The sequence below is a fragment of the Strongylocentrotus purpuratus genome, unplaced genomic scaffold (assembly GCF_000002235.5).
Source record: "Strongylocentrotus purpuratus isolate Spur 01 unplaced genomic scaffold, Spur_5.0 spur5_scaffold_16, whole genome shotgun sequence".
NCBI lineage: Eukaryota > Metazoa > Echinodermata > Echinoidea > Camarodonta > Strongylocentrotidae > Strongylocentrotus > Strongylocentrotus purpuratus.
Genome location: NW_022145601.1, coordinates 22735634 through 22762017, shown reverse-complemented (window position 1 = coordinate 22762017; position 26384 = coordinate 22735634). Strand labels below are relative to the sequence as shown.

Here is a 26384-nt window from a genome sequence, read left to right as displayed (position 1 = left end):
CTGGTTTTCTTTTTAGACCTGGACCACCTATTGGACCTGGACTGTTTTTTGCCTTGGCCTGCACTACTTGTGATCCAAGATGCGGTTGAGTCCAAGAGAGCAGGAGAGCCTGTTGGTTCATGAAGCAGGCGCCCTTGCTCAGAAGCGCCTTGCGAGAGGTCTGAAGCTGAATCACCCAGAAACTGTGGCACTCATTGCATCTCAGGTAATGTAGGATTGACAAACCATAGGTAGCAAGTTTATTTTGCCCACATTCTGAATGTAGAGTGGCAAAGGCTGGGTTAATGTCTTTGAACCCTCAACCCTTTGATTAGGAGTCAAGTGATTGAACCACTATATATACCACAAGGATACATATTGTAACCCCACCAATGCTAGCTATAGCTCAATTAAAGTGTACTGATCACCTGAACAAATAATTTTGTTTATTGGTAGAATGTATACAGTAGGTAAACACAGTTTGTAGGTAAACAGTTAATGAGTATGAAGAAAATCGTATCACTTCACAACAATTACCCACTTGACAATCACCCTGTGAAAATTACCCCGTAAAAGTACCTCCCAAGGACATTTACCCTCGTCATCTTCTTGTCTGTTTGTGAATATAATTCAGGTTGAAAAAGCTCTGTTCTTTTTGGAGACTCATGTCAAGTTATTTAACACAGTGTCACTGTGTTCTGAGAATAAAAGCCACTTGTCAATTCTGTTTCATGCAGGAAAACAATTAAATACCTGCCATTTTTTTAGAAGGTTTGTGTACAGGATTTTATGTTGGGTCAGGGCTTAAATTAATACAAGGCCACCAAGGCCATGGCCTTAGATGCCCCTTTGATTGGCCTCAATGTCCCCTCTCATTGGCCTAAGAGAATTTTTGTGCCCTTTCCAATTCTTCCTATTTGTGCTGTAATATAGGAATATGCCCTACAGAAAAGTGGCCTTGCTCTATAAATATTGAAATTTAAGGCCTGTTGGGTGATGTTATTTCCTTTTTTAATTTTTAAAAATTATAGATGCAGGAGTTTGTGAGAGATGGAAAACCAGTTTCTGAATTGATGAACATTGGGAGACAGTTATTAGGTAGGTACATACAGAGTGCAGATTCTGCTTCTTCAAATCAGTACCTGAGTAGCAAAGCTGCGATCGTTAGTCTGGTTTACGTTGGCACGTGTGCTCCTGTAAAATGGCACCATGCCAGAACACTCCCTAGGGAGTCGAGCATGTGCACTATAAAATGCGGAATAGCAATAGAATCCAGTGATCGGAGTAATAATAATGTCAATATACAAAACTTAAAAGTGTAGTATTAAGCATTGTATACCTCTCTTTAGAAATCTAGCGTCTGATTGGTCGAAATTGGAGTCATGATTTTAGCCATTCTCTTAAAGAAACAAACAATGCCAGTGCTGGTTAATAGTTCATGAGTGAGATTCCTGCAAGATTCCAGGTACCGGTAAAAATAGTAAAAGTATGCTGCGATCCCCATTGGTTTATGTGTTTAAAACTTCGTTTGTGAGAGCGTGAATACCATACAGTGCTTTTTGTCTCTGATTCTCAAATGATTCAGTCATCTTTCCAGCGAACATTAACAGACAGTACTGTCTCAGATTTTCTGTGATGTTTTAACCAATCTCAACTCAAGGAAAAGATAAGGTAAGAATTCTTGGTTGGTAGACCTTTGTGTCAATTTGGATATATAAAAGACATATCGACTGCTTTAATATTTGAGGCCTGGCTATTGGTTCTTGGGAATGTTGCATTGACCCCTAGACCCAATGACCCCTTGAGCCTATAAAACAGCCAGGCCTCTCACAGCAGTTGATATATCTATACTATAAAAATGTGACTATGGTCGCTATTATTATCAGGTGTCCGGCAGGTCCTGCCTGGTGTTGCAGACATGATCCCTGAGGTACAGATTGAGGCCACCTTCCCGGACGGCACCAAGCTTGTCACGATCCATCAACCTGTTGCTAGAGAGAATGGAGACCTCAGCCTTGCCCTCTATGGTAGCTTCTTGCCAGTGCCTGATCTGTCTGTCTTTGACCAGCCACATTTGTCACAGGTATAGGACTGTTTAATCCAGTTAGTTCAGAATGTTCTTATTTTCTTAATTAATCAGCGTTCCCTCCTCAAACTGGCAACAATTTTGCTTTTTTCAACTCCTTTATAGTTTTTAAAATGTAAAAGGAAACTAACCCCAAAATTGCCAATATACATGAAAGTAGTGATTTAATATTTTGTACTTGGCCCTGAACCCTTAGAGAATGTCCATCAAGGAAATGAATCCTTTGAATTCACAGTAGAGAAAACAATCATTGACGATAATGATGATTTTCACAGTATATTTATGCTTTTACTGCCCCCAAAAAAATACAGGATATGTTGCAATTAGTCTACAGGGTGAGTTCTGCCCAGCCTCTTCATGAGTTGGCTGCAGACCGAATAAAAAGAGTGATTTGCCCAGCCCAGGCCAGTATACATATAACATTCTTGGCTGCAGACCGAATAAAAAGAGTGATTTGCCCAGCCCAGGCCAGTATACATATAACATTCTTGGCTGCAGACCGAATAAAAAGAGTGATTTGCCCAGCCCAGGCCAGTATACATATAACATTCTTGGCTGCAGACCGAATAAAAAGAGTGATTTGCCTATCCCAGGCCAGTATACATATAACATTGTGGTTTTAATGCCACTAAGATTTAGTGATTCAGTGATTGCAATTTATATCAGTTGTCGGATTTATGAGCTGCGATCGATAGTTGATATCGATTCCAACTGCAAGTTTTATAAGACGGGTGTCTTCTATCTTTATCAATTAACATTTTAAAGAACTTCCTGGCATAGGCATTATATTCAGACCGTAAGATAAGAACAATTGTGACGATGATGATGATGATAATTTATTATATTTCCATGTTCTGTTTAGAACGGTCCAGCTGATGCACCTCTGGCTGTACATCCCGGAGAATACTTTGCAGCGTCGGATGAACCTATCACGCTCAACGCTGGTCGGGCAACCAAAAGGTTAAAGGTCACCTCCACCTGTGATCGTCCCATTCAGATTGGCAGCCATTACCATTTCATTGAAGCAAACAAGTATTTGACCTTTGACCGGCTGGCTTCCCTCGGTATGAGATTGGTGAGTTAGTACATGCCACCTAAATAATAGTGATAATATTTGTTAGTGTAATTTCTATACGAAAATACTCACCTGTAAGGAGGGCGACTGAGAAGAAAGAGTTACCAGTGTAACGAGAACAAACACAGAACCTTGCGCAACCAGTCGTTGACCTACAACTACCTTTTCAAGACTGCTAGAAGCCTTTCTATGACCTCTGACAACAAACTCGGACCTCTGTGACCTTTAACCTTTGACCTACAAACCCAAAATCTACTCAGATCATCTTCATATGATGATACATACGTGTAGTTTTAACAAGTTTGAGCTTCGTGTCTGTAGTGGTTGTTGAGATATCGCGATAACAAGGTCAATACCTTGAATTTCTTAAGTTGACTGCTGTTATCTTTGACCTTTGCCCTAGTCACTCCAAAATCTAATGATATTTTCTTCCTTTTGGTATGGACAGACTGTCAACTCCAAAACATATTAAAGGCACCACCTTTTGTTGGCATAGGCATAAAGATATATATATATACATTGGTAAAGTCTACTGATTTGTTTGTTTTTGACAGAATATTGCATCTGGTACAGCGGTACGCTTCAGTCCTGGAGAGACAAGGGATGTCAATCTCGTCGCTATTGCTGGAAAGAGGTCATTTTCGTGATTTGTGTACAAAACATATGGAAATTTCATTTTTCTTAAAAAGAGATAAAACATTGGTTATTTGGTCTTGTTTAAAGTTAACCCTTACTGTACTGGGGGGGGGGGGGCCTGGGAGGCTGGGAGGCCCCCCCTCGACATTTTTGGAGATCGCGCCGCAACCCCTCGGAATTTTGAATTGTCGTTTCATGACTTTTTTCCTTCAAGTCTTAAGCACATTTTGATACCATTTTCGTTGAAATCGGATATACCTGTAAGGTATTACATAACAATTAGTATCGCATGTCATCAAAAAAGTGCTATAATTGCATATATTCATGTACAAGCAGAAATGTGAAGATATGAATTGATATCAAATTGCTTTTATATGTTTCTCAAAGTAACTTGATGTATTTCAGAACAAAAGAATACATTAGAAATAAAACAATAGATATAATAACAAATAAAAAAACAATGAAATACATAAGAAAATAAAAAGTTGAAAATTGCATCAAATTTGCATAAATTATCATTATTAATTACATCAAATAACTATTTTTTGTGTTAGAAAAGAAGTTTCATATGAATAATGAGTTTCAACATAACAAAAGTGGAGTCTGACAATTTTTGTAATGATTCTAGTTCCCTGTATATTACCAGATTAGATATTCATGAATGCGTAATTTGCGTATTCATAATTTATGCAAATTAACCTATGCATTTTCAAATATCATAAAAATAATGAAACCTCATGAATTTGAGATGAAGGAAACATTTATTCAATACATTTTCAAGATTCTTCACAAGTCTACGGACAAATATGTAGAGATTTCTGTAAAATGCATAAAATTAGCATTTTGCATAATTAATTAGGCTATAACGACAAAAATTTGCATATTAGGGAAAAACTAATTATACCATCTTGTTCCTTACGTAAATATCTACAATCATGCAAATTTTCGCGTTCATCGGACATTCGACGGCCAAAATCATAGGGGGGGGGGCCTCAGAGGCCCCCCCCCCCCCAGTCAGAGAGTGCTCGAAATAGCCCAGTACAGTAAGGGTTAAGGTGTTTGTTTTGGGGGTCAAAACAGTTGAATTGTAGTTAGAATTGAAATAAAACAACAAAAACAATAAAATACATAATTAAAAACAATGAAATACATAAGACATTTTCAAAAGAAGAGATAACATAAGGAAGAACCTGGCTCTTCCAAATTTTGTTGTTGTATTATTATTCCAAATGGTCTAACGAATATATGTAGTGAAAAAGAATGCTTAAATATGAAGAATATATAAGATTTACTCATTAGAGTTAAACAGTGTACAATGTATATAAAACAACTCAAGGGAGACAATAAAAATGCATTTTAAAGACAGTTGGTCTTTCTATATCGGCCTCGGCTAAAGCAGGTTTTACTGTATAAGTTTGTAATCCTGCTTCTAATACAGTGTAACCTGTACCGGTATATAAAACCACTCAAGGGAAGACAATAAAAGTGTTTTTTCTATACAGGTTGTGGCTAAAGCAGGTTTGACTGTAGAGTGATTATGATGACAGGTAGTATTTCTATACAGGTGGTCTAAAGTTTGTTACATTATACAATTTTGTTATCCTGCTTCTAATGTTCTTATCTATAGAGTGATACGAGGTGGCAATGGATTGGTGGACGGACCGGTTTCCAAAGCCTCTGAGAGCTCACTGAGAGAAAAGATCCAACAGCATTCCTTCGGAAACCAGGCACAGGTAAGATGCAGTAGAAGTAGGACGTAGATGCTGTTTAAATGTCGGGTTACATTTTCCAAGCTAATATTCATTAGTGTGTACTTACTTTAGTTATGGTTGAAATGGGCAGATTTATTCTTTATTTACGGAGCACTATTAAAGTGCCAACCCTTTCGTTTCATGAAAATGTCCAAAAGTTGAAGAAATAACAATAATTTCAACATGATATGAATTTCTATTTTTTTTTATTATTTCATGACAAGATTAATTATGAGTGTTGATTTTGTTACATGGTTAGTTTAGTGTGCTGCACATTACTGTATCCTACAACAGACAGAGCAGTGAATATAGATAGGGGCCATTGTTGCTTGGGCCTCTGTTCCCCTCAACCCCCCTCTATGAATGGGGCTTAATTGAGTCAAACTGTCTGATGTCTATGTAGGTACAGGCAGCTGTTTCTCATTCATGAAAGCCGTTATTAAAGGGAAAGTCCACCCTGGTGTTCATTTTGTTTTATTAAAAGCAGAAAAATGAGAAGAAAAAAATTAGTGAAAGTTTTAACAATGTCAGATTAAGAATAGGAAAGTTATGAATTAGTGAAACACTAAATGGCAACACTGTGACATATCCTGCAAGCTCCTCTCTAATTTGCTATGTACATACAATTTTTTATAAACTTTTTTTCTTTACTTATTGATGACAGAATAGATTTTGTTCATGTTGGGGTTGTTTAAAATCATATTTGCAATACCTATATATAGGGTGAATGTATGAAAATATATATATTTTTTTTGGTATATGGCAAATAAAAGGGGACCTTGCAAGATACATCAGAAAGTTGCCAATTTGTGTTTGATTGATCACACCTTCAAACACGTTATTATGTTTAATCAGTTTTTGCTCAAACTTTCACTCACCTATTTTTCTGCTTCTATTAAAACCAACTTAATATCAATATGGACTCCTTTGACCATGGCATGTATACTGGTAAATAGGGTTAGATTGAGTCAAACTAACCAATGCCCATGTAGGTACATGTAGATGTTTCTCATTCATGAAGGCAATTAATCACCAGCTTTCTCTTATTTTGTAACTATCTCTATAAACACTATGCCAACAGGCAGATGCAGAGACTGTTTCTAACTTCACATGCTTGATGCCACGACTCAACTACATTCATACATACGGACCAACAGTTGGAGACAAGGTTAGTTTGTCCTATCGGCTCAAATCGCCTTTGCAAAGATATTAAGGCTGTGATGGGTAGTCGAATGCTGGAGTACCCGCACGGTTGACAACTACTCGGGTATGATTTCTCATACCCGAATATTCGGCCGCAAAAAAAATAAAATAAAAAAAATAATGTCCAGGCCCACGCTTACCCGTGCCAGGGAGAGCGGTGGCCGCTGGCATGGTACCGTTGGTAAAAATGTTTCCCAACTCAAGCACTGTCAAACTCACCTTTCAGAAACTGGGACTAAATGTCCAGATTTCTGTTTGGACTCGGAGGACAATGGATTATTCTGCCATCTTTGGTTTTTAAAACAGCATTGTTTACTGTTATTATTCTTATTAAATCGGCGCCTTCAACTGCAACTCTAAGTAAAATTGCATGCGTTTTCGGCGAGGGACCTGGGAAACTGCCGAGTGGTATGGTAGTGGCAAAAAAATCAACAACAAAAAAATCAAAAAATTAAAAAAAATTCAAAAAAATTCAAAAAAATTATAAAAAAACATGGCGTCCGAATATTCGGGTATTCGCTTGTGAGCCTGGGAGTGTACTCGGGTACCTCATTACACTGTTGTGCACAGCCTTAGAAGATATAATAAATGATTTAACCCTTTCGCAACAATATCTTTTGATTCAGAGCTCTGAAAAATATGCAAGGTGCATGAGAAGAAAGGGCGACAATTTCTGTTCATACTGCATTAATTTTTTTGTTTCATGACTATCTTGAAATTATTCACGTTTCAACATTTTGACATCATTCCTTCTTCAGTAGCAGTACAGGCCTCCGTCAGGTGTATTGTCGTACTGTTGAGGTGCAGTGCAGATGTGTGTACAATGTCTGATAAAAGCTAGGTACAGTTGACTGAGTGCCTCCGTCTTTGCATACAGTTTTCAGAGACATTGCATTTCATTAGAACAATGTAGCAATAAAAGTTGCGGTTTTGTAAATGTGGAACAAATGTCCCCCTTTTCATCGGAGAATTAACCTGTCTTGCCACTTTCAAAAGTTTCCTTAAAGCAAACTTCTTCCTCGGTATCAATATGATTCACCTATTTTATGACTTTTAAGTTCACTTCACACTGTTATTTTGTGACTGTGTGTGTGTGTTGGATTTTTACAGACGTGTATCAATCAGATATGATTATTTACGTTTGGGGACCGACCTTTAAAAGTCACCATCCGAAAGACGTGACTCAGATTCAAACCTGCGTCCTCGGCTAAATCAGTTTGTAACTTCCACTTTTAGCTGGATTACAGGCGCACGCCACAACGCCGAGTTAATGACTGCTATGGAACCCTCTATTTATAGCGCTTCTAAATAATCAATATTGTTATCATTATTATATTATTTGTAGGTGAGACTTGGAGATACATCACTGGTGATTGAAGTGGAACATGATTTAATCTCTGTGCTAGGTGGACAGCTCAAATATGGAGATGAATGCAAGTTTGGAGGTGGTAAGGTGAGCTATCAATGTACAGGTATATGTAGGAGTTCAATATGTAGATGAATGCAAGTTTAGAGGTAGGCGAGCTATCAATGTACAGGTACATGTAGGAGTTCAATATGTAGATGAATGCTAGTTTAGAGGTAGGCGAGCTATCAATGTACAGGTACATGTAGGAGTTCAATATGGAGATGAATGCAAGTTTAGAGGTAGGCAAGCTATCAATGTACAGGTACATGTAGGAGTTCAATATGGAGATGAATGCAAGTTTAGAGGTAGGCGAGCTATCAATGTAATGGTACATGTAGAAGTTCAACATGTAGATGAATGCAAGTTTAGTGGTGGTAAGGCAAGCTATCAATGTGCAGGTAGGAGGTGAATGCAAGTTTGGAGGTGGTAAGATGAGCTATCAATGTACAGGTAGAAATCAAATATTGAGATGAACGCAAGTTTAGAGTTGGTAAGGCAAGATATCAATGTGCAGGTATGAGTTCAATATGGAGATGAATGCAAGTTTACAGGTGGTAAGGTGAGCTATCAATGTACAGGTAGAAATCAAATATTGAGATGAGTGCAGGTTTGGAGGTGATAAGGTGAGCTATCAATGTACAGGTAGGAGTTCAGTATGGAGATGAATGCAAGTTTTAGAGGTGGAAGGTGAGCTATCAATGTACTGGTAGGAGTTCAGTATGGAGATGAATGCAAGTTTTAGAGGTGGAAGGTGAGCTATCAATGTACTGGTAGGAGTTCAGTATGACGATGAATGCAAGTTTAGAGTTGGTAAGGTGAGCTATCAATGTACATGTTGGTGTTCAATATTAAGATGAATGCAGGTTTGAAGGTGTTAAGTTGAGCTACAAACTTGTACATTTATCAATGTGATGGTTCTCAAAGAAAAATTCAAACATGCATAATTGTAACTTGGTATTGCATCCATTTATCTGCTCATGCACTAAATGTACCTACAAACTGGTTTATTGTTTCAGGTCTTGCGGGAAGGAATGGGACAAGCAGCTCATCTGACATCAAAAGATACCCTAGACACTGTCATCACAAATGCCCTCATTGTTGACGCAGTGGCAGGCATCATCAAGGCAGATGTTGGTATTAAGGTACGAAGACGGGTCGTTTCTATAACAATTTCTATTCTCTCCTTCTGCACATGTACATTTGGCAAAACATTAATTCACAATTGCCATTTTGTGATGATGTGATGATGTGATGGTTATTTTACCTGACTGCTAAGCAAGCATAAATTCTTGTAAGTAAGCAACCAGACGGCCGACGGCTTTAGGTCCTCTCTGAGAGACCTAGGGGTGTTTCATGAAGCTGTTCGTAAAGTTACGCATGACTTGTTTATGAAGTGTCAGATGGGATGCCCAAAGTTTTTTCTGATATTTTCAATAACCTCAATTAAATTATGGCAAAAAATATACTTTGCATTAAAAATGTTTGTTATCATAAGAATGTTAATCTACATCTGCACAGTTCAACTTTAATTGATGTATTTAATAATGATTGAGCATCCCATTTGGCTTTTCATATACAATTCGTTCGTAAAGTCATGCGTAACTTTACAAACAGCTTTATGAAACACCCCCCTGGTAGTGAGGATTAATGCCTTACCAAAGGGCACTAGCGCATCGACTTGGTTTCGAACCCGGTTCACCGGATTACGAAACCACTGCTCTACCGACTGAGCTATCACCCAGGTGTTATATGAATGCCAGTAGGAAGGAATTCCTTAAATGTTTTGAGCATTCAAATTGGTTGTAGCTATATAGCTATAGCCGAGGTGATATTGGAGCACCTTGCATGGTGGATATATGAGCACTATGAACATTTCTGATGTTGTTGTTGTTGTTGGAATTATTATTGACAAAAATCTGACTTAAAACTTCTTGTCCTCTTTGGTGAGGATGCAACAATGAAACTGAATTAGAATAATTGGAAGAGACACTCCTGTAGGTTGGAAATGGGAAGATAGAGGGAGGGATATACTAGAGATTTAAAAACAAAAGAAATATAGAGAGAGGTTTAATAGGAGAAAGGAAAGATAAAAACAGATATCAACTGTTGAGACCCAGAAAGGTACATGCATTTACTTGTATGGTTTAGTTAGCACACTCGTGATTTTCAGCAAGCCAGTTTCTCTTGAAATGTTAGGCTACAGTGACTCGGTCTGCACGGGGCCTTGTGTGCGCATACACGTAACTGCATGGTTCTGATAAAACAAAACATGCAACGGACACAAAATGTTTATCTCTGTGATAGAAATACCTATCTACATGTATGCCCTCGCTCCCCCCCCCCCCCCCAGAAAAAAAAGGAGCCATGAACCATTGAGAAAGTCACATAATAGTAATTTTCTTCACAAGCCCTGAAATGCTATCTTTAATATCAACATTCCAGAGCTGCATGTAAAATGAATAAGTCAACCCTAGTTGCTTTTTGCTATACGTGTATGTCACAATGACATGGCTGAATTTTTCTTGTGAATATGACATAGCTCTTGATCAAACATGTAGTAACCAAGTGTTTATACCTTGGAAGTAACTTAAATGTGGGACATAGCAATGACAAGTCCAGTCTATGTTGTCGTGGTGTTAGTCATCTTTATTTTCAACTGATTTCTCATTTCATCCTAGCTGGCGCTAGGCCACTACAAACAACTGTCTAAATACCACAAAACGTTGATGAGTCTTTTGGCACACTTACTCTTTAGAATAAATGGAATCAGATTTCGCATTAGAGGTATACCAAATAAAGTCCTTGCCAATTTTGAGTCACAGACATCAAACATGTTATCCAAGTATCAGAAATCAAGGCAATATTTAAAGTCCGTCTGCACTAGTTTCGCATGGGGTATTAGAACTCCCTGCAAGGTCACTGACAGGTGTTTATTTCATCAAATCAGCTCTCAATTAATATATGAAAAAGAGGATCATGGGGGACCAACAGGCACCGATTAGGCATGGTTTGCTATATAGCGGACGCAAGTAGCTATAAGTAGTGCAGTGGTGCTTTAAGAGGATGTTTATTTTTTGTCCATTTGCTACAGGATGGAATGATAGTTGGGATTGGAAAGGCTGGAAACCCCGATGTGATGGACGGAGTGACAGCAGGAATGGCTGTTGGCGTGGAAACAGAAGCCATCGCTGGAGAAGGGAAGATCCTGACAGCGGGAGGGTTGGACGCCCATATTCATTTCATCTGTCCTCAACTCGCCAAGGAAGCTATTGCATCTGGACTGACGACTATGTTTGGTGGAGGAACAGGTAAGCAGTACATGAGTGAGAGAGAAAGGGAGAGGGAGAGAAGAGAGGAAAGGAGGAGCAGAGAAAAGAGGAGTGAAGAGAAAGGAGAAAAGAGAAGAGAAGAGAAGAGACCACCCGCGTAGCTAGGATTTTATTTAGGGAGGCGGTAGTAAGCGCGCAAAGCGTGCAAGATACTTACAAAGCGCGCTCCCTATGGGGGTGGTTGCAGCAAAGGGGAAGTTTTCCCCCTCCGCGAAGTTCGGAAGCTGTAACGTTTAATTAAATTATTAGAGAAAGCAGACGATTCGTTGCACCGTTCTTGACTCTTAATCCTTGTCTGAATTTTCAAAAATGTTTCTTTGTCTGCTCCTTTTTCTTCCTACGTCCTCTTAATTTTTTTCTTCTATCTCTCTCTTTTTTTTTGAGGGGGGGGGGGGGGGCAACTGCCCCCCTGGTTATGCTCCTGGAAGAGACAAAGGTCCTTGAGCGTGCACTTATCTTTGTGGTGAAATGTTTAGATGTTATCTCTCTGAATTTCCTCTTCTGTCCTAGGACCAGCTACTGGTACGTGTGCGACCACCTGTACCCCAGGACCAAACCACATCAAGAACATGATCCAGAGCACCGACGCATTCCCTCTCAATTTTGGATTCACAGGTTTGTTTAACCAACTCAAATGACAATTGATTATACAGTAAAGTGCTGGTCACGTATTGCTGATAACAATTACTATTAAATCTGTCTATTTAGGAAAGATTTTAAATATCAGATTGTTTCCCTGATTAATGCCATTGAGCCTCTAGGAATAATTTTCTTAGATCCACTACATGTACCTTTCCTACATCATTGTTATATTCTAGTGATGTATGGCTAGCCCTTTTGGCTTATAAACCAGTTTTATTCAAAAACAATTTTTTTCCAAAGGGAGCTTCAATGACTCAGTGGCAGAGCAGTGGTTGCATAACTGGGAGGTCCTAGTTCAAAACCAATTTGATGCGCTAGTGCCCTTTGGTCGATCATTACCAAGTCCCTCAGAGAAGACAGTAAGCTGCACACCCGGCCCCCCACTCCGTGAATGGGGGGATACCATGCGTGTTACCAAAATGTCTGGTAAAGGGGAACTTTTCACGCACCAAAGTCCAGCTCGTACATACACAAAAAAGACTTTACACACCGGACTTACGGGGTGTTTTCAAAAGGAGGGAACATGCATATGCATATCCTAAATAACACTGAGTGGAGGGGCCGGGCTGCCAGTCCACTGATTGCCTGCTTACAATCATATGCATAATAGCAGTTGGGTAAAACAAACAAACAAACAAACAAACAAACAAACACACAAATATGTATTTCATGCCTGTAATAATAATAATAATAACCTAGACTTATATAGCGCATTTTATCTTCGAAGAAAATAACAATGCGCTTTACAATATTAATACAACAAAATTACTCATAACAACTAATTCATGAACTAAAGATATATATCAAAATAAGGAAAAGATTAATAATAATCAAACATTATATACATCCATAACAGAGAAATGAAGGCAAATTATATAAGAGTACAGTAATGTAATTAAATTTTGATGAATACAATAATACAGTTTAAATGACATTAGAAAGCGTTTTTAAACAGGTAGGTTTTCAGTTGAGATTGAAAGAAAGCTAACTGTAGTTCAGTGGTCACCAATTAAGGAGTCTAAACCTTTGCCAGAGGCTTGTCTGACTTTGCAATAATATGTTACTTACATTCCTATTTGAAAATCGTTAAACCTAAAAGTTTTTAACATAATATCCAGCGTGATAATCTCATTAACACAGATGCTGTGAATGTTCTACACAAATGTTGATGTAGATCACGCTTCTCAACTGCCCACCTGAAAGAGTGGGATGCTAGGTCGGCCAAAATATTATTTTTAGAAATGGAATAATATGAAATGAAGTATCTGATCTTTTTTGACAGAGCTAGAATTCAGCTATGTATTGTAACATATTAAAGTCTTCTCAAAGATTTAGGTGTTTACGAAATGAGGTAGTAAGTACTAAGCATTAACTATAAATGACAGTGGCACAATTCACAATTTATTCTCTACTTTCTCGTCATTTTTTTCTCATTAAGTCTTTGTAATGTGGGCCTTGAAAATTTTCTTACGGGCAAAGTGGGCCATGAGTTAAAAAGGCAGAGAAGTGCTGATGTAGATCAAGTTAGGAAGCAGCCACCCAGCCATGGTTTGGGGGCTAATTGATATTACCGGGTGTTTCAAGAATCTTGGCATATTTAATGACATGTGCTTTTCTTTACACAAATGTCAATTTTATTTTTTACAATCTTTTACCAACTATGTTTCTTGTAGGAAAGGGGAACACCTCCAATTCTGACAAAGAATCTTGTCGAGAGCTTGAGGAACAAATTGAAGCAGGAGCGATTGGGTGAGTATCAGAATGCTAAGAGTGGCTTTTCTAATAGACTGGTTCACTAAGTCAAATTTAGGGATGTTTCTTTCCTTGTCAGGAACACATAAGAGCACATTTTTTTTTTTTTTTTTTTGGGGGGGGGTCCAGCTTTTGAGGAAAAATGTCGCAACGACTCAGCCAGCCGCTGAATAAGCGGGGGGGGGGGTAAGGAACTGACAGTGATTGAGCTGGAAACATTTTTACCCGAGGTACCATGCCTGGTGAACAGGGGGGGTCCCGAAAATTGGAAAATTATGCCGACCGATATTTCGTTTAGTGGGGGGGGGGGGGGGGGGGGAGGTCAGTTTTTTTTTTCTTCAGCACAATTTTTTTATTTTTTTTATACACAAAACAACATTTTGAGAAAATTGAGAAATTTGGCCCGACTAAAGTATAGCAACATGGGACCCGACCCTTACATCAAGAACAAAACAAAATGTTTTCGGGATAGGAAAACTTTGATTATTTATTTCAATATTTTTTTCAGAATGAAGCTGCATGAGGACTGGGGATCCACCCCTGAGGCAATTCGTACATGTCTGCGCGTTGCTGAGAGGCACGATGTCCAAGTCATGATCCATACGGACACTCTCAATGAATCCTGCTGTGTGGAAGATACCATAGCTGCTTTTGAGGTACTGTCTATTGGAACAGCTTCAGGATACCCCATCACAAAGTAGCCCTTGTCTTAACCCTGACCCTCGTACCTAACCTTAGCCCTAGGCCTAGCCCTAGCCCATATCCATACCCTTACCCCTAAACCTCACTCCATTGTCATGATCCATACGGACACTCTCAATGAATCCTGCTGTGTGGAAGATACCATAGCTGCTTTTGAGATACTGTCTATTGGAACACCTTCAGGATGTCCAATTAAAAAGTAGCCCTTGCTATAACCCTGACCCTCTGGCCTTACCCTAGCCCTAGCCCTACCAATACCCCTAAACCTCACTCCATTGTCATGATCCATACAGACACTCTCATTGAATCCTGCTGTGTGGAAGATACTATAGCTGCTTTTGAGGTACTGTCTATTGGAACACCTTCAGGATACCCAATCACAAAGTAGCCCATACCCGTACCCGTACCCCTAGCCATACCAGTACCCCAAAGTGTACTACTTTTCAATGAAAATGCCCTCTCCTGCACTTAATTTCGGGAAAAATTATTTTATGTCAGAAGAAAAACCTATCTTTTATTTCAGGAGTGTTATATTGTTTTTTGTATGTAGAGGTGCCGTGGTTGAGTGGTTAAGTCCCCGAACTGTCGATCACTAGGTCCGCGGTTCGAGACCCGCTGCGGCACGAATGTCATTTGACAAGACATTGATCAACAATTGCCACACTCAACCCAGGTGATGTAAATGGGTACCTGGCAGGAATTAATTCTTTAAAATGCTAGAGCGCCGTAATGGCAGCACAGCTGAAGCCGGGGTAATGATCTCCAAGTTTGGAAGCGCTTAGTGATTGTATTAAGCGCTATATAAAACCTGGTATTATTATTATTATTTTGTATGTTAATGTTAACCAATTTTATTTTTGTAAAGTGCATAGAGAATTAATTTGCAGTTTTGCACTAGTTTGTGTTTTATAAGTTTAACACTATTATTATCATTTTGACCTTCTCTAGGGCCGCACCATCCACACCTATCACTCGGAGGGTGCAGGAGGAGGCCACGCCCCTGACATCATGAAGGTAGTGGGCGTGCCCAATGTGTTACCCTCGTCTACCAACCCAACCCGCCCCTTCACAGTGAACACCATCGATGAACACCTGGATATGCTCATGGTCTGCCACCATCTTGACAAGTAAACTCAACTCCTTTTTACACATTCCCAAGTATATCTTATATTTTTGTATCCTACTCCATAATACAGAAATGAAAGGCGTGAGAAGTGAAGTACAATAACGTCAACACTTTATTCAACGGCCATGATGGAACTTCAACAAGCTACGTTGCTCACAACACATTTATCCATCATTATTCTCGATCCAGACTTTATGGTCCAAATTCACAAAGGAGGTTTAGAATTAACCCATGTTTTAAAGCCTCATTTACATAACCCATGGTTTAAAAATGATCGTAAAATAAGCGTACCTTGCCTTGCGCGCGTCTAATATTGGACCTCTGACTTGTGTTGCGCTTATTTTAAACCATGGGTTATGTAAATGAGGGTTTAAACCATGGGTTAACCTCCTTTGTGAATTCGGGCCTATGGATTTTACATGAATGTAAATAACACAGAACACAACATCTGTTTATTACTCAGATAGATTGAAACTGAAAACTTTTGTATAATCAAACTATCAAAACTGTCACAAACAAGAACCATAATCACAGCAAGAAACTTGATGTGTGAATTATTCAGTATGGTGCCGGTATGATTTTATTATTTTGTTGCATGAAACTTTATTGAATCTGAACCACTTTCAAAAAACGTTTGATGAACACTACAGTTTCTCGTTTGCAGTAATGCTGTACTATTAGAAAGAGGTGTGTAAGCCCTTGGGCAATAGTTTTAATCGTTCCCCTACTAGTAGTCTTTATTTGTATACTATGTTCCAACTACTCATCTGTTGAGAGCCAGAAAGGTGTTAAATCCTATACCGTAATACAGAGTTAGCGCATCTATTGCTCTTTATCCACAGAAATTGAAAGACAGATGCGGCTTTTGCAGCGCCCCCTATACAAGCTGAAACCATGACTACTGAAGATATCCTTAAGGTTTAGGATAAGGGTTAGGGTCTGGTAAAGTGTTGGGTCCCAGGTGAAAGTTAAGAATTTTGTTAGTGTAAGAAATTGACCCTTGTTTCCTTTTATCCCCAGGAATCTAAAGGATGATTAAACCTTTGCAGAGTCTTGTATCCGAGCCAAACCATCGTTGTTGAAGGCATCTTTTAGATTAGTTGTAGGATTAGACTGACTTAGGCTTGGGCTTAGGGTTAGTGTTTGTTCCAAGATTGAAGTCCCATATAGGAATTAGGTATTGTAGGAAATTGACCAGTTGTTTCTTTTATCCCAAGGATTCTCAAGGAATCTTTATAAAGATAAGGTATTTGTAGAGCCTTTTATCTGAAACCATTACCAATTAGAATTCCTTAAGGTTTAGGATTAGGGTTACTTTTTGGTCCAAGGTAGAAGTTAGGCATTTCATTAGTGTAGGAAGATTGACCCATATCCTCTTTCATCCTCAGGAATCTAAAGGAAGATGTTGCCTTTGCCGAGTCTCGCATCTGAGCCGAAACCATAGCTGATGAAGATATCTTTAAGGTTTAGGGTTAGGGTCAGTGTTAGAGTTTGGTCCAAGGTAGAAGTTAGGCATTTCATTAGTGTAGGAAGATTGACCCATATCCTCATTTACCTGCAGGAATCTCAAGGAAGATGTTGCCTTTGCCGAATCTCGGATCCGGGCCGAAACCATAGCTGCTGAAGATATCCTTCATGATCTGGGAGCCATCAGTATTGTGGCCTCCGACTCACAGGTACAAAAGAAATCCAACTCTCAATCATATTAAAATTTTATCAAATTTACTGTAGCCATCACCTGTATATGGGCAAATAAAAGAATATGATATTGTTAAATCGATTAAAATTTCAACAGATGAGGTGTGTTTAAAGATGATTTATCATGCCATTGATAATGTCCTGTTTAAATTAGAAGTGATTGAGATCAATTGAATATTTTTTCAGGCAGTGAGGCATATTTTTATATGATGACCATTAAATTGATATGCTTTTATAAAGAAAAATGAGAGTAATAGTTATCATAACTTCAGGTAAATCGTCCCGTTTGTATGTGATCATTATTCCATATAAAATGTGTTACGTGATCGAGTGAAATTGGTTCTAATTTTCAGGCCATGGGGCGTGTCGGTGAGGTGATCACCCGTACATGGCAGACGGCAGACAAAATGAAGATTTTCAGAGGCAGACTGTCAGAGGAAACGGTAAGATATTCATTTTCATGTCTTCTACCCCGTGAGACGCAAGTAATGATTTCATGTACACACTGCAGTTCTGGACTGTAGAGCTCTGGATGAGCAACTGTTTTTGTGTACAGTTATTTTCAGGGAATGAGGGGTATAATAATTAGTTTGAAAGTTACTTACAATACATGTTCCCATATGCAATGTCAGCTCATTTCATGTATAGTTTACATAACGACCCTGCAACAACTCACAAATACAGTAATTTGCAGAAATAAAATCATTTGCCAAATAACTGTGTGAACAGTTATTTCTTGATAGAATGATGCTCAAAGACAAAAAAGTAGTGTTTCTTTACTATTTCATTAGACTCAACCTCAAATCCTCGTTAAGGTTTACAACTGTACTGTAATAATAAGCAAATTATCAATCATGATTTTGCAGTTTTTGATTTATGTTATTTATTTATTTATTTATTATAGTTTTATTTCAACAGGGTGGTCTCATTTCAAGTCCGCTCTCCCAGTATGTCAGAGAGTATGTCACATGTTTGTTCTTGCTCACAATATGGTGTTGATTGTTCATAACATATTTTTCTATGTTACCAGGGTGACAACGACAACCTAAGGGTCAAGCGTTACATTGCCAAGTACACGGTCAACCCGGCCATTGCCCACGGCATGGGCCATCTCATTGGCTCTGTACAGGTGAGTATTTATCATCGGTGACTTACTTGTAAGCTCATTGTCGCTAGGCTCTTTGTCAACATTTATGATGATAGAAGAAAATGGAGCTATGTGGACATAGATAATAATAATAATAATAATAATAATAGGCATTTCTATAGCACCGTCTACCTAGAAATTCTATTCTGAGGCGCATTTATTATTACCCCGGCTTTAGCTGTCATTATAGATATCCATTGTCGACAGTGTGTATAGGGGTGTGTCGTGTGTGTCTTTGTGTGTGTGTTGATGCGTGATAGCTGGAGAGGTGTTCCGGCGTGGAAGTGCCTGGATGGACAAGATCAATAACAAAACAAAACAAGCTTTTTAAACTGCACTGCCTTTACCTCAGTTTTATCTTATTCTTTCAATCCAACCTTCTTAAAATTGTGATGATTGTTAAATGTTATGTTGAAATGTAATAATTCTGTCTGTATTTATATATTTATGTACATGTATAGTACCTTTAAATGTCCAAAGGCAAATTTTATGTATTTTTTACATGACAATAAATTATTTTGAATCTTAAATCTTGTATTTCAGCAGTGGTATTGCGGCAGTTTATAAAAATGCATTCTTGAACAATAGGGGGAGGGGGGGGGGGGGGGAACTTCCCTTTTCTATTTTGTAGCTCACCATAGTTAACTGTATCGAGGTATAGGAGAAAATGAGATTGATGTGTAACCAAATCAACACTTAAAATTGCCAGTGCAAGAAATAAAAATGAAAACTTTTCTTCTCATTTTGGTTTCGTGAAGGTTGGTAAAATGGCTGACCTGGTTCTCTGGAATCCGGCATTCTTCGGAGCTAAACCTGACCTCATCATCAAAGGAGGTTACATTGCTTGGGCACAAATGGGTAAGTCCATCGTGGAATGAAGTCCTACAAATAATGCTTGTTCTTTGTTTTCTATCAATATCAGAAATTGTTGTTGTTTTAACTATGTAAAGATATAGTTGAGTTCTGGTCATGCGATTGCATTGTGAAAGAAACGGTGTGGAATCGATCAGAAAAGATTGTTCATCTAGCATATAAATATTGGTGTGTACTGCAAGGTTCTGGAACCATCAAAAGGATAAGAAATTGGGCCCAGTCTTGGTAAGCAAGCACTGTACACAGAAATATGTATATGGAACTACATGAACATGTGGCATAAAAATCTGTCCCGATTGTTATGCTGGTACATGCCATGTTTAGAATATTAAGGCATTTGAAGAGCTATATGCTTGTCAGGGAACATTTTTTATCTGATGTTCTCCCAAACTTGCATAATAACAATAATAATGCTCACAAATTATTTTTCACCTCTTCCCAGAACTCAACCTTCTACAAATCTCCATGTTCCACATTGTATTTATCATGGATATAGATATTCCAAAGGCCTCAAGATTATTGAACTCATTCCAGTGCAAGATTAATCTGCACTGGTGTTAAAATATGTGTCATGGAGCTTATCAAGACAGGGTTAATTTGGTAATGGGTAATTTTGCAAGGTGATTGTGTTGCACAAAGCAATCCAAACGAGCGGCCGTGCAGAGAGGCGCAGAAAGCAACCAAACTGTTAATAGTGATACATGTAAATATACTGTTTGGGTGCGTTTGTCGTGTCATGCCACTCAGAATCAGCGTTTCTATATATGTACATATCGAACCCTACAGGAATTTGCGGAATGACGTGTTTATCAACTCATCACGATTCAAAGTAAAGGCCTTGTCTCTGCGAAGCTGCTTTGCGCCGTTTGACCCAGGAAGCAGAGAGTTGCACAGAGGTTAACTGGGGCGCTTCTACTTCTTCTTCTTGGAGGAGTATGTTAGCATGTGCGATGAAAAAACAATATTTAAAGCACGTAATCGCACAATAAGTAAACAATGAACAATACAATGAAAGATGGACGAGAATGCAGGCATACTTGTACAACAACATGACACAGCATATGGCCCGCGCTATTTCTCTGAACCGGAAATTAGCCTGAGAAGGTCTGATTTGTATGTGTGTTTCAAAACAGCTTTGTGTTTATCATCTCTCAGAAATGTGATTCTGGCTCTATGTCATATTCAAATCACATTTTTTCGGCATTTCAATATACCCATATCTAAAGACATTTGAAAACGGGTTTGCGTTTATCACCTAGACAAAATTTGCCTGAAACACGTTTGAGGAAACATGATTCTAGGCAAAAAAATGTACTATAAACGAACCCTATGTAATAACTTCTTGTTCTTGTCCCCTTTTTGCATCTAGGCATGCCCAATGCATCCATCCCGACCCCTGAACCTGTCAAGACCAGGAAGATGTTTGGTGCTTACGGGAAGTCCATCGGTGAGAACTCTGTCATCTTTGTGTCCAAGGCAGCAGGTGCAGAGATCCAACAGAAATACGGCATCAGCAAGAAGGCAGTACCTGTCACCAGGTTTGTTAATGCCTCATGTTATTTAATATTATATTTTTGATCAATGAAATCCTCGCTGCAAGCAATAAAGAAGTATATCGCTACCAACCTGGCACAGTCGCCCTGAGAGAGATTCGCCGCTACCAGAAGAGCACTGAGCTTCTCATCCGAAAACTGCTTCTCATCAGTGATTGGTGATTGGTCAACGATTCAGTGATTGGTCAACATAGCATCATGTGACCAAACACAACATTGCTATGATGTAACCGTGACGTCATCCATGGTATAGTGCACTTTACCATGGCACTATACCATGGATGACGTCATACATGTATATGCGATCGATCAAGATCAATGTGCTATCGGTCGCGGTACTGTCGTCTACGCTGCTCTCACTGCACTCTACACTACTTTAGCGACAGTTAACATAATTATTATGTTTTGTCTATTCAGAGCAAGAAAGACATTAACTCATGCACTTTAAAGGTACTATGTCCCATTTGCAGGTCAAAAAAATGAAAAGATTAAATTCCAACGGCATTGAAAGACGATACTTATTTAGAACTTCCCTCAAAACAAAAGGGTTTGAAAATGGATTTTTGTGGGAAAATAACGACCATTAGTTGTCAAATCTACATAAGTGATTGCAATCACCTACATGTAAGTAATAGTCTGATTTTCAGACCCTTTTACTGAATGGTTGTACGTTTTGTGCTGCACAAAGATTTGATCAGTTTAATTTTGGCCATTATTTGTAGTGGGTTATTGATGTAGACAAATGCCCATGTACCCTTTACAGTTCATTTTATGTATGTTATTACCAAAGAAGATAAGATGTCAGTCAGTCACTCAATAGTGTCTGACAGGGAAGTCTAGAAAGTAAACGGGTTTCCTTGCATAATTTGAATACTAGGACACTGCTAACGTTTAAATTTCACAGATAGAACATACAAGACGTATTCATAATTCCTGCAAAGTTCTACAGAATTTGATGTTGGCTGCAAAAGGGACATACTTGTAGTATTGTATTTCCATAGTATGTCAGGTTCCTCATTTTCCAAACTCTCAGCAACGAATTTACTTTCTCCAGTTTCAAATTCCAATTTAAACTTTCTGATTCTTTCTTTCCTTGACTTATGTACACACCTAAGTATTAAATCGGATCATTTTTCCATTCTAAATTATCTAAGCATTCTTCTTGAAAATAAGTTGACATACATGTAACTTTGTTTTTCATTAAATTCAGTTTTGGCCCTGCTAAGACCCCAAATGTTTTCACCTCTTGTATGGCAATGTTTCCAGCTTCTATAGAGTTAACAAAAATTACTGTGTCATCTGCTAATAGAGAGATTTTTCTCTTCAACAATTGCCATTCATTTATATGTAATCGAAAGAAGAAGAACAAAAGTAGTTTGAAGTGGCAGTTTCCAGCATCACGTGTGAGCGAGTGTTAGAAGGGAATGGAAGAAGAGCTGAAGTACTACTACGAGGGAAAAAAGTTGTGAGGTGTCATTTGAACGTATTTTTTTTACTAAAGATATGTGTAGCTAACGATAATGATTACTGTATTGTAAAATCTAATCATTTGGTGTCTTTCATGTGTTTCTCTCAGCTGCCGCTCCCTTAAGAAAAAGGACATGATCTTGAACGACTTTTTACCAGACATAAAGAGTGAGTATGACCTACACCCAGGGGCGTCGCTAGACCTTTTTCAGTGGGGGGGTGTCGAGGCCAACGATTACCGACAAAACTAGCCACCAATTACCGACAAAATTAAATGTCCAATATCTACAAATTCAACCCTATAAACCTGGGGCCGAAGGCTAAATTGTTTTTCCTATGGACTATATATAGTACTTGCATATGCGCAAAATGGTCATTTTCCTCGACGACATAAATATACGAATTATTTCTTCAATTTAGTCAGCATCATAGCTATATATTTTAATGCAGGCGCGGAGCTAGGATCTTATTTTAGGGAGGGGCGGTAGTGAGCAAGAGAATCACTTAAAAGCACGCTCATTAGGGGGGGTGGGTGATGGGCCTCCCGTGCGAAGCGCGGAAGCTTAGAGGTTTCCTTAAATTATTAGGAAAAAAAGACGATTAATTGTACCGTTTTCGACTGGTAATCCTTGGCTGAATTAAGTTCCCCCCACCCTCCCGCGCGAAGCGCCAAAGCTTTGACGTTTCATTAAATTATTATAAAAAAGAAGACGATTTGCTGTATCGTTCTCGACTGTTTATCCTTTTCTGAATTCAGTTCCCCCCCCCCCTCCCGCGCAAAGCGCGGAAGCTTTGACGTTTCATTAAATTATGAGGAAAAGCAGACGACTCGGTGTACTGTTCTCGACTCTTTATCCTTGTCTGAATTCAGTTTTTCCCCCTCTCGCGCGAAGCGCGGAAGCTTTGACGTTTCATTAAATTATGAGAAAAAGCAGACGATTCGGTGTACTATTCTCGACTCTTAATCCTTATCTGAATGAAGCTACCCCCTCCTACGTGAAGCGCGGAAGTTTTGACGTTTCATTAAATTATTAGAGAAAGAAGACGATTCGTCGTACCGTTTTCGACTCTTAATAAGCCCTATTCATCTGAATTCAGTTTCCCCCTATCGCGCGAAGCGCGAAAGCTTTGACTTTTCCTCAAATTATTAGAGAAAAACACTATTCGTTGTACCGTTTTCGACTCTAAATAAGCCCTATTAATTTTGTTTGAATTCAGTTTCCCCCTATCGCGCGAAGCGCGGAAGCTTTGACGTTTCCTTCAATTATTAGAGAAAGAAGACGATTCGTCGTACTGTTCTCGACTCGTCTAAATAAAGTTTTCCCCTTCCGCGCGAAGCGCGGAATTTTTGGCGTTTCATCACAATATAGAGAAAGGAAGACGATTTCTCGTACCGTTTTCGAATCTTATTAAGCCCTATTCATCTGAATTCAGTTTCCCCCTCTCGCGCGAAGCGCGAAAGCTTTGACGTTTCCTCAAATTATTAGAGAAAGAACACGATTCGTTGTACCTTTTTCGACTTTTGATAAGCTCTATTTTTCTGAATTCAGTTCTCCACTCTCGTGCGAAGCGCGGAAGCTTTGACGTTTCCTTAAATTATTAGAGAAAGAAGACGATTCGTTGTACCGTTCTCGACTCGTCTAAATGAAGTTTTCCCCTTGCGCGGAATTTTTGGCGTTTCATCACAATATAGAGAAAGGAAGACGATTTCTCGTACCGTTTTCGAATCTTATTAAGCCCTATTCATCTGAATTCATTTTACCCTCTCGCGCGAAGCGCGAAAGCTTTGACGTTTCCTCAAATTATTAGAGAAAGAACACGATTCGTTGTACCGTTTTCGACTTTCAATAAGCCCTATTCATCTGAATTCAGTTTTCCACTCTCGCGCGAAGCGCGGAAGCTTTGACGTTTCCTTAAATTATTAGAGAAAGAAGACGATTCGTTGTACCGTTCTCGACTCGTCTAAATGAAGTTTCCCCTTCCGCGCGAAGCGCGGAATTTTTGGCGTTTCATCACAATATAGAGAAAGGAAGACGATTTCTCGTACCGTTTTCGAATCTTATTAAGCCCTATTCATCTGAATTCAGTTTCCCCCTCTCGCGCGAAGCGCGAAAGCTTTGACGTTTCCTCAAATTATTAGAGAAAGAACACGATTCGTTGTACCTTTTTCGACTTTTAATAAGCTTTATTTTTCTGAATTCAGTTCTCCACTCCTGCGCGAAGCGCGGAAGCTTTGACGTTTCCTTAAATTATTAGAGAAAGAAGACGATTCGTTGTACCGTTCTCGACTCGTCTAAATGAAGTTTCCCGTTCCGCGCAAAGCGCGGAATTTTTGGCGTTTCATCACAATATAAAGAAAGGAAGACGATTCGTCGTACCGTTGTTGACTCTTAAACCTTGTTGAAATTTAGTTTCCCCGAAAAAATTTCTTTAGCTGATATTATAGGAAAGTGAAACTTCGAGAAAATACAAGTATTGTAGTTGTAGTCACTCTTAAAGTCGTCACAGTGGATAAGAAGTCACAGTTCGTAGGGAAAAAAACTTGTCGGCCGACCGACAATATACATCTCACCGACTTTAAACTTCTGCATTGATATAGTACACGAGGATCGAGCAAGAATTCCGACACAGCTGACCCGACACAGCAACATATTTACCCGTGTCTTTCTTGCTCCCTCGACGAGACGACTCCACCCAACAACCCCCTTCTCTCTTTTACTCCCACTTCTCCTCTCTCAGACTCTTACCTCCCATCTCTCTCCTCTCTTTCATCTCCCGTTTCTTTTGTTTCCCTTTCACTCTTATTACTTCTTTTTTCCTTTTTTTTTTTTTCCTTTCTTTCCTCTCCTCCCTCTTTTTCTCTTTTCTCTTTCTTTCTTCTCTTTTCTTTTCTTTCTTTTCCTTTCTTTCCTTTCTTTTCCTTTTCTTTTTTTCTTTTCTCTCCCTTTCCCTCTCCTTTTCCCTCTCTTTTTTTCCCTCTCTTTTTTCCCTCCCCCTTTTCTCTTTTTCCCGACGGCAGCGCAATTTTACCGACAATATCCTGACAGGTGGGGGGGTGTCGCACCCCCCCACACCCCCCCTTTGGCGACGCCCCTGCCTACACCTAGCAGTAATATGCGATGTTATACATGAAAAATACATTTAATACAGTGCCCCTTTGTTATTGTATGGATCACACTTTCTGTAGTCACATCTCTCCTCCAAAATCTTTTGGACACCATTTTTTTTTTAGAGTGCTAAGGAAAAAACAAAACATTTAATACAGTGTACCTTTTTCGATATTGTATGGTTCAAGCTTTCTGTAGTCACAATCTCCTCTCCTCCTAAAGCTTCAGGACACCAAATTTTTTATTTTCTTTTAGGGTTCTAAGGAAAAAAACATCAAACATTTATTAGTGTACTTTTTTTCGTTTTTTTATGGATCACACTTTAGCGGTCACATCTCTTCTCCTCCAAAGCTTCTGGACACCAAATTCTTTGTTTTCAGAGTGCTGAGGATTAAAAAGCAATCTAATACAGTTTACCTTTTAAATTATTTTCTGGATCAAATTTTCTTGTAGTCACATCTCCTCTCCTCTTCTCTTTTTTGTTTACAGTTGATGCAGAGTCTTACAAGGTGACCATCAAAGATCGAGGCAAGGAGACAGATGAGCTCCTGACATGTCCTCCGGCCAAACGACTCTCTCTTGCTCAACGCTACTTCCTCTTCTAGGTTTAACATCCGTGCCTTTGTTAGAAGGCTGATGCAGACATCAACATTAGTGATAAACGATGTGTACCTGGAAGAAATTTAATTCCTTGAAATGCTTTAGCGCCTTATCATGGCAACTCAGCTACAGCCAGGGTAATACTATGATACCTTGTATTAAGCGCAGTAGTGTATATTCATTTGGTAGCTGCGCTATATAAATTGACCTATTATTATGCTTCGCTTTCAGGACAGGAATTTGAAAGGGC

The 26384-nt window shown here is 38.9% G+C and overlaps 1 protein-coding gene across 2 annotated transcripts; it reads left to right on the top strand.

The window, feature by feature from the left end:
- On the top strand, positions 1–26384 carry LOC583434 (urease subunit alpha). Of its 2 annotated transcripts, XM_030987057.1 has the most exons (22): positions 1–205; positions 1011–1077; positions 1866–2062; positions 2928–3140; positions 3695–3774; positions 5404–5509; positions 6609–6695; positions 8076–8183; positions 9155–9280; positions 11230–11446; positions 11978–12082; positions 13783–13858; positions 14370–14497; positions 14702–14721; positions 15512–15690; positions 17251–17365; positions 17741–17830; positions 18418–18516; positions 19293–19392; positions 20777–20945; positions 22537–22595; positions 26024–26384. In XM_030987057.1, the coding sequence occupies exons 1-22, from the start codon at positions 80–82 to the stop codon at positions 26137–26139; spliced, it is 2583 nt and encodes an 860-aa protein (XP_030842917.1). In that variant the 5' UTR covers positions 1–79; the 3' UTR covers positions 26140–26384. The 2 variants fall into 2 exon arrangements, with proteins under 2 accessions (XP_030842917.1, XP_030842916.1); XM_030987056.1 differs by lacking the exon at positions 14702–14721 and having other exon boundaries at positions 14370–14517.

Coding starts and splice junctions, on each gene's coding strand:
- LOC583434 (XM_030987057.1), top strand. CDS start 80: ATGCGGTTGAGTCCAAGAGAGCAGGAGAGCCTGTTGGTTCATGAAGCA. Junction 5,510..6,608: donor CCTTCGGAAACCAGGCACAG/GTAAGATGCAGT, acceptor CTATGCCAACAG/GCAGATGCAGAGACTGTTTC. Junction 17,366..17,740: donor TTGTGGCCTCCGACTCACAG/GTACAAAAGAAA, acceptor TCTAATTTTCAG/GCCATGGGGCGTGTCGGTGA.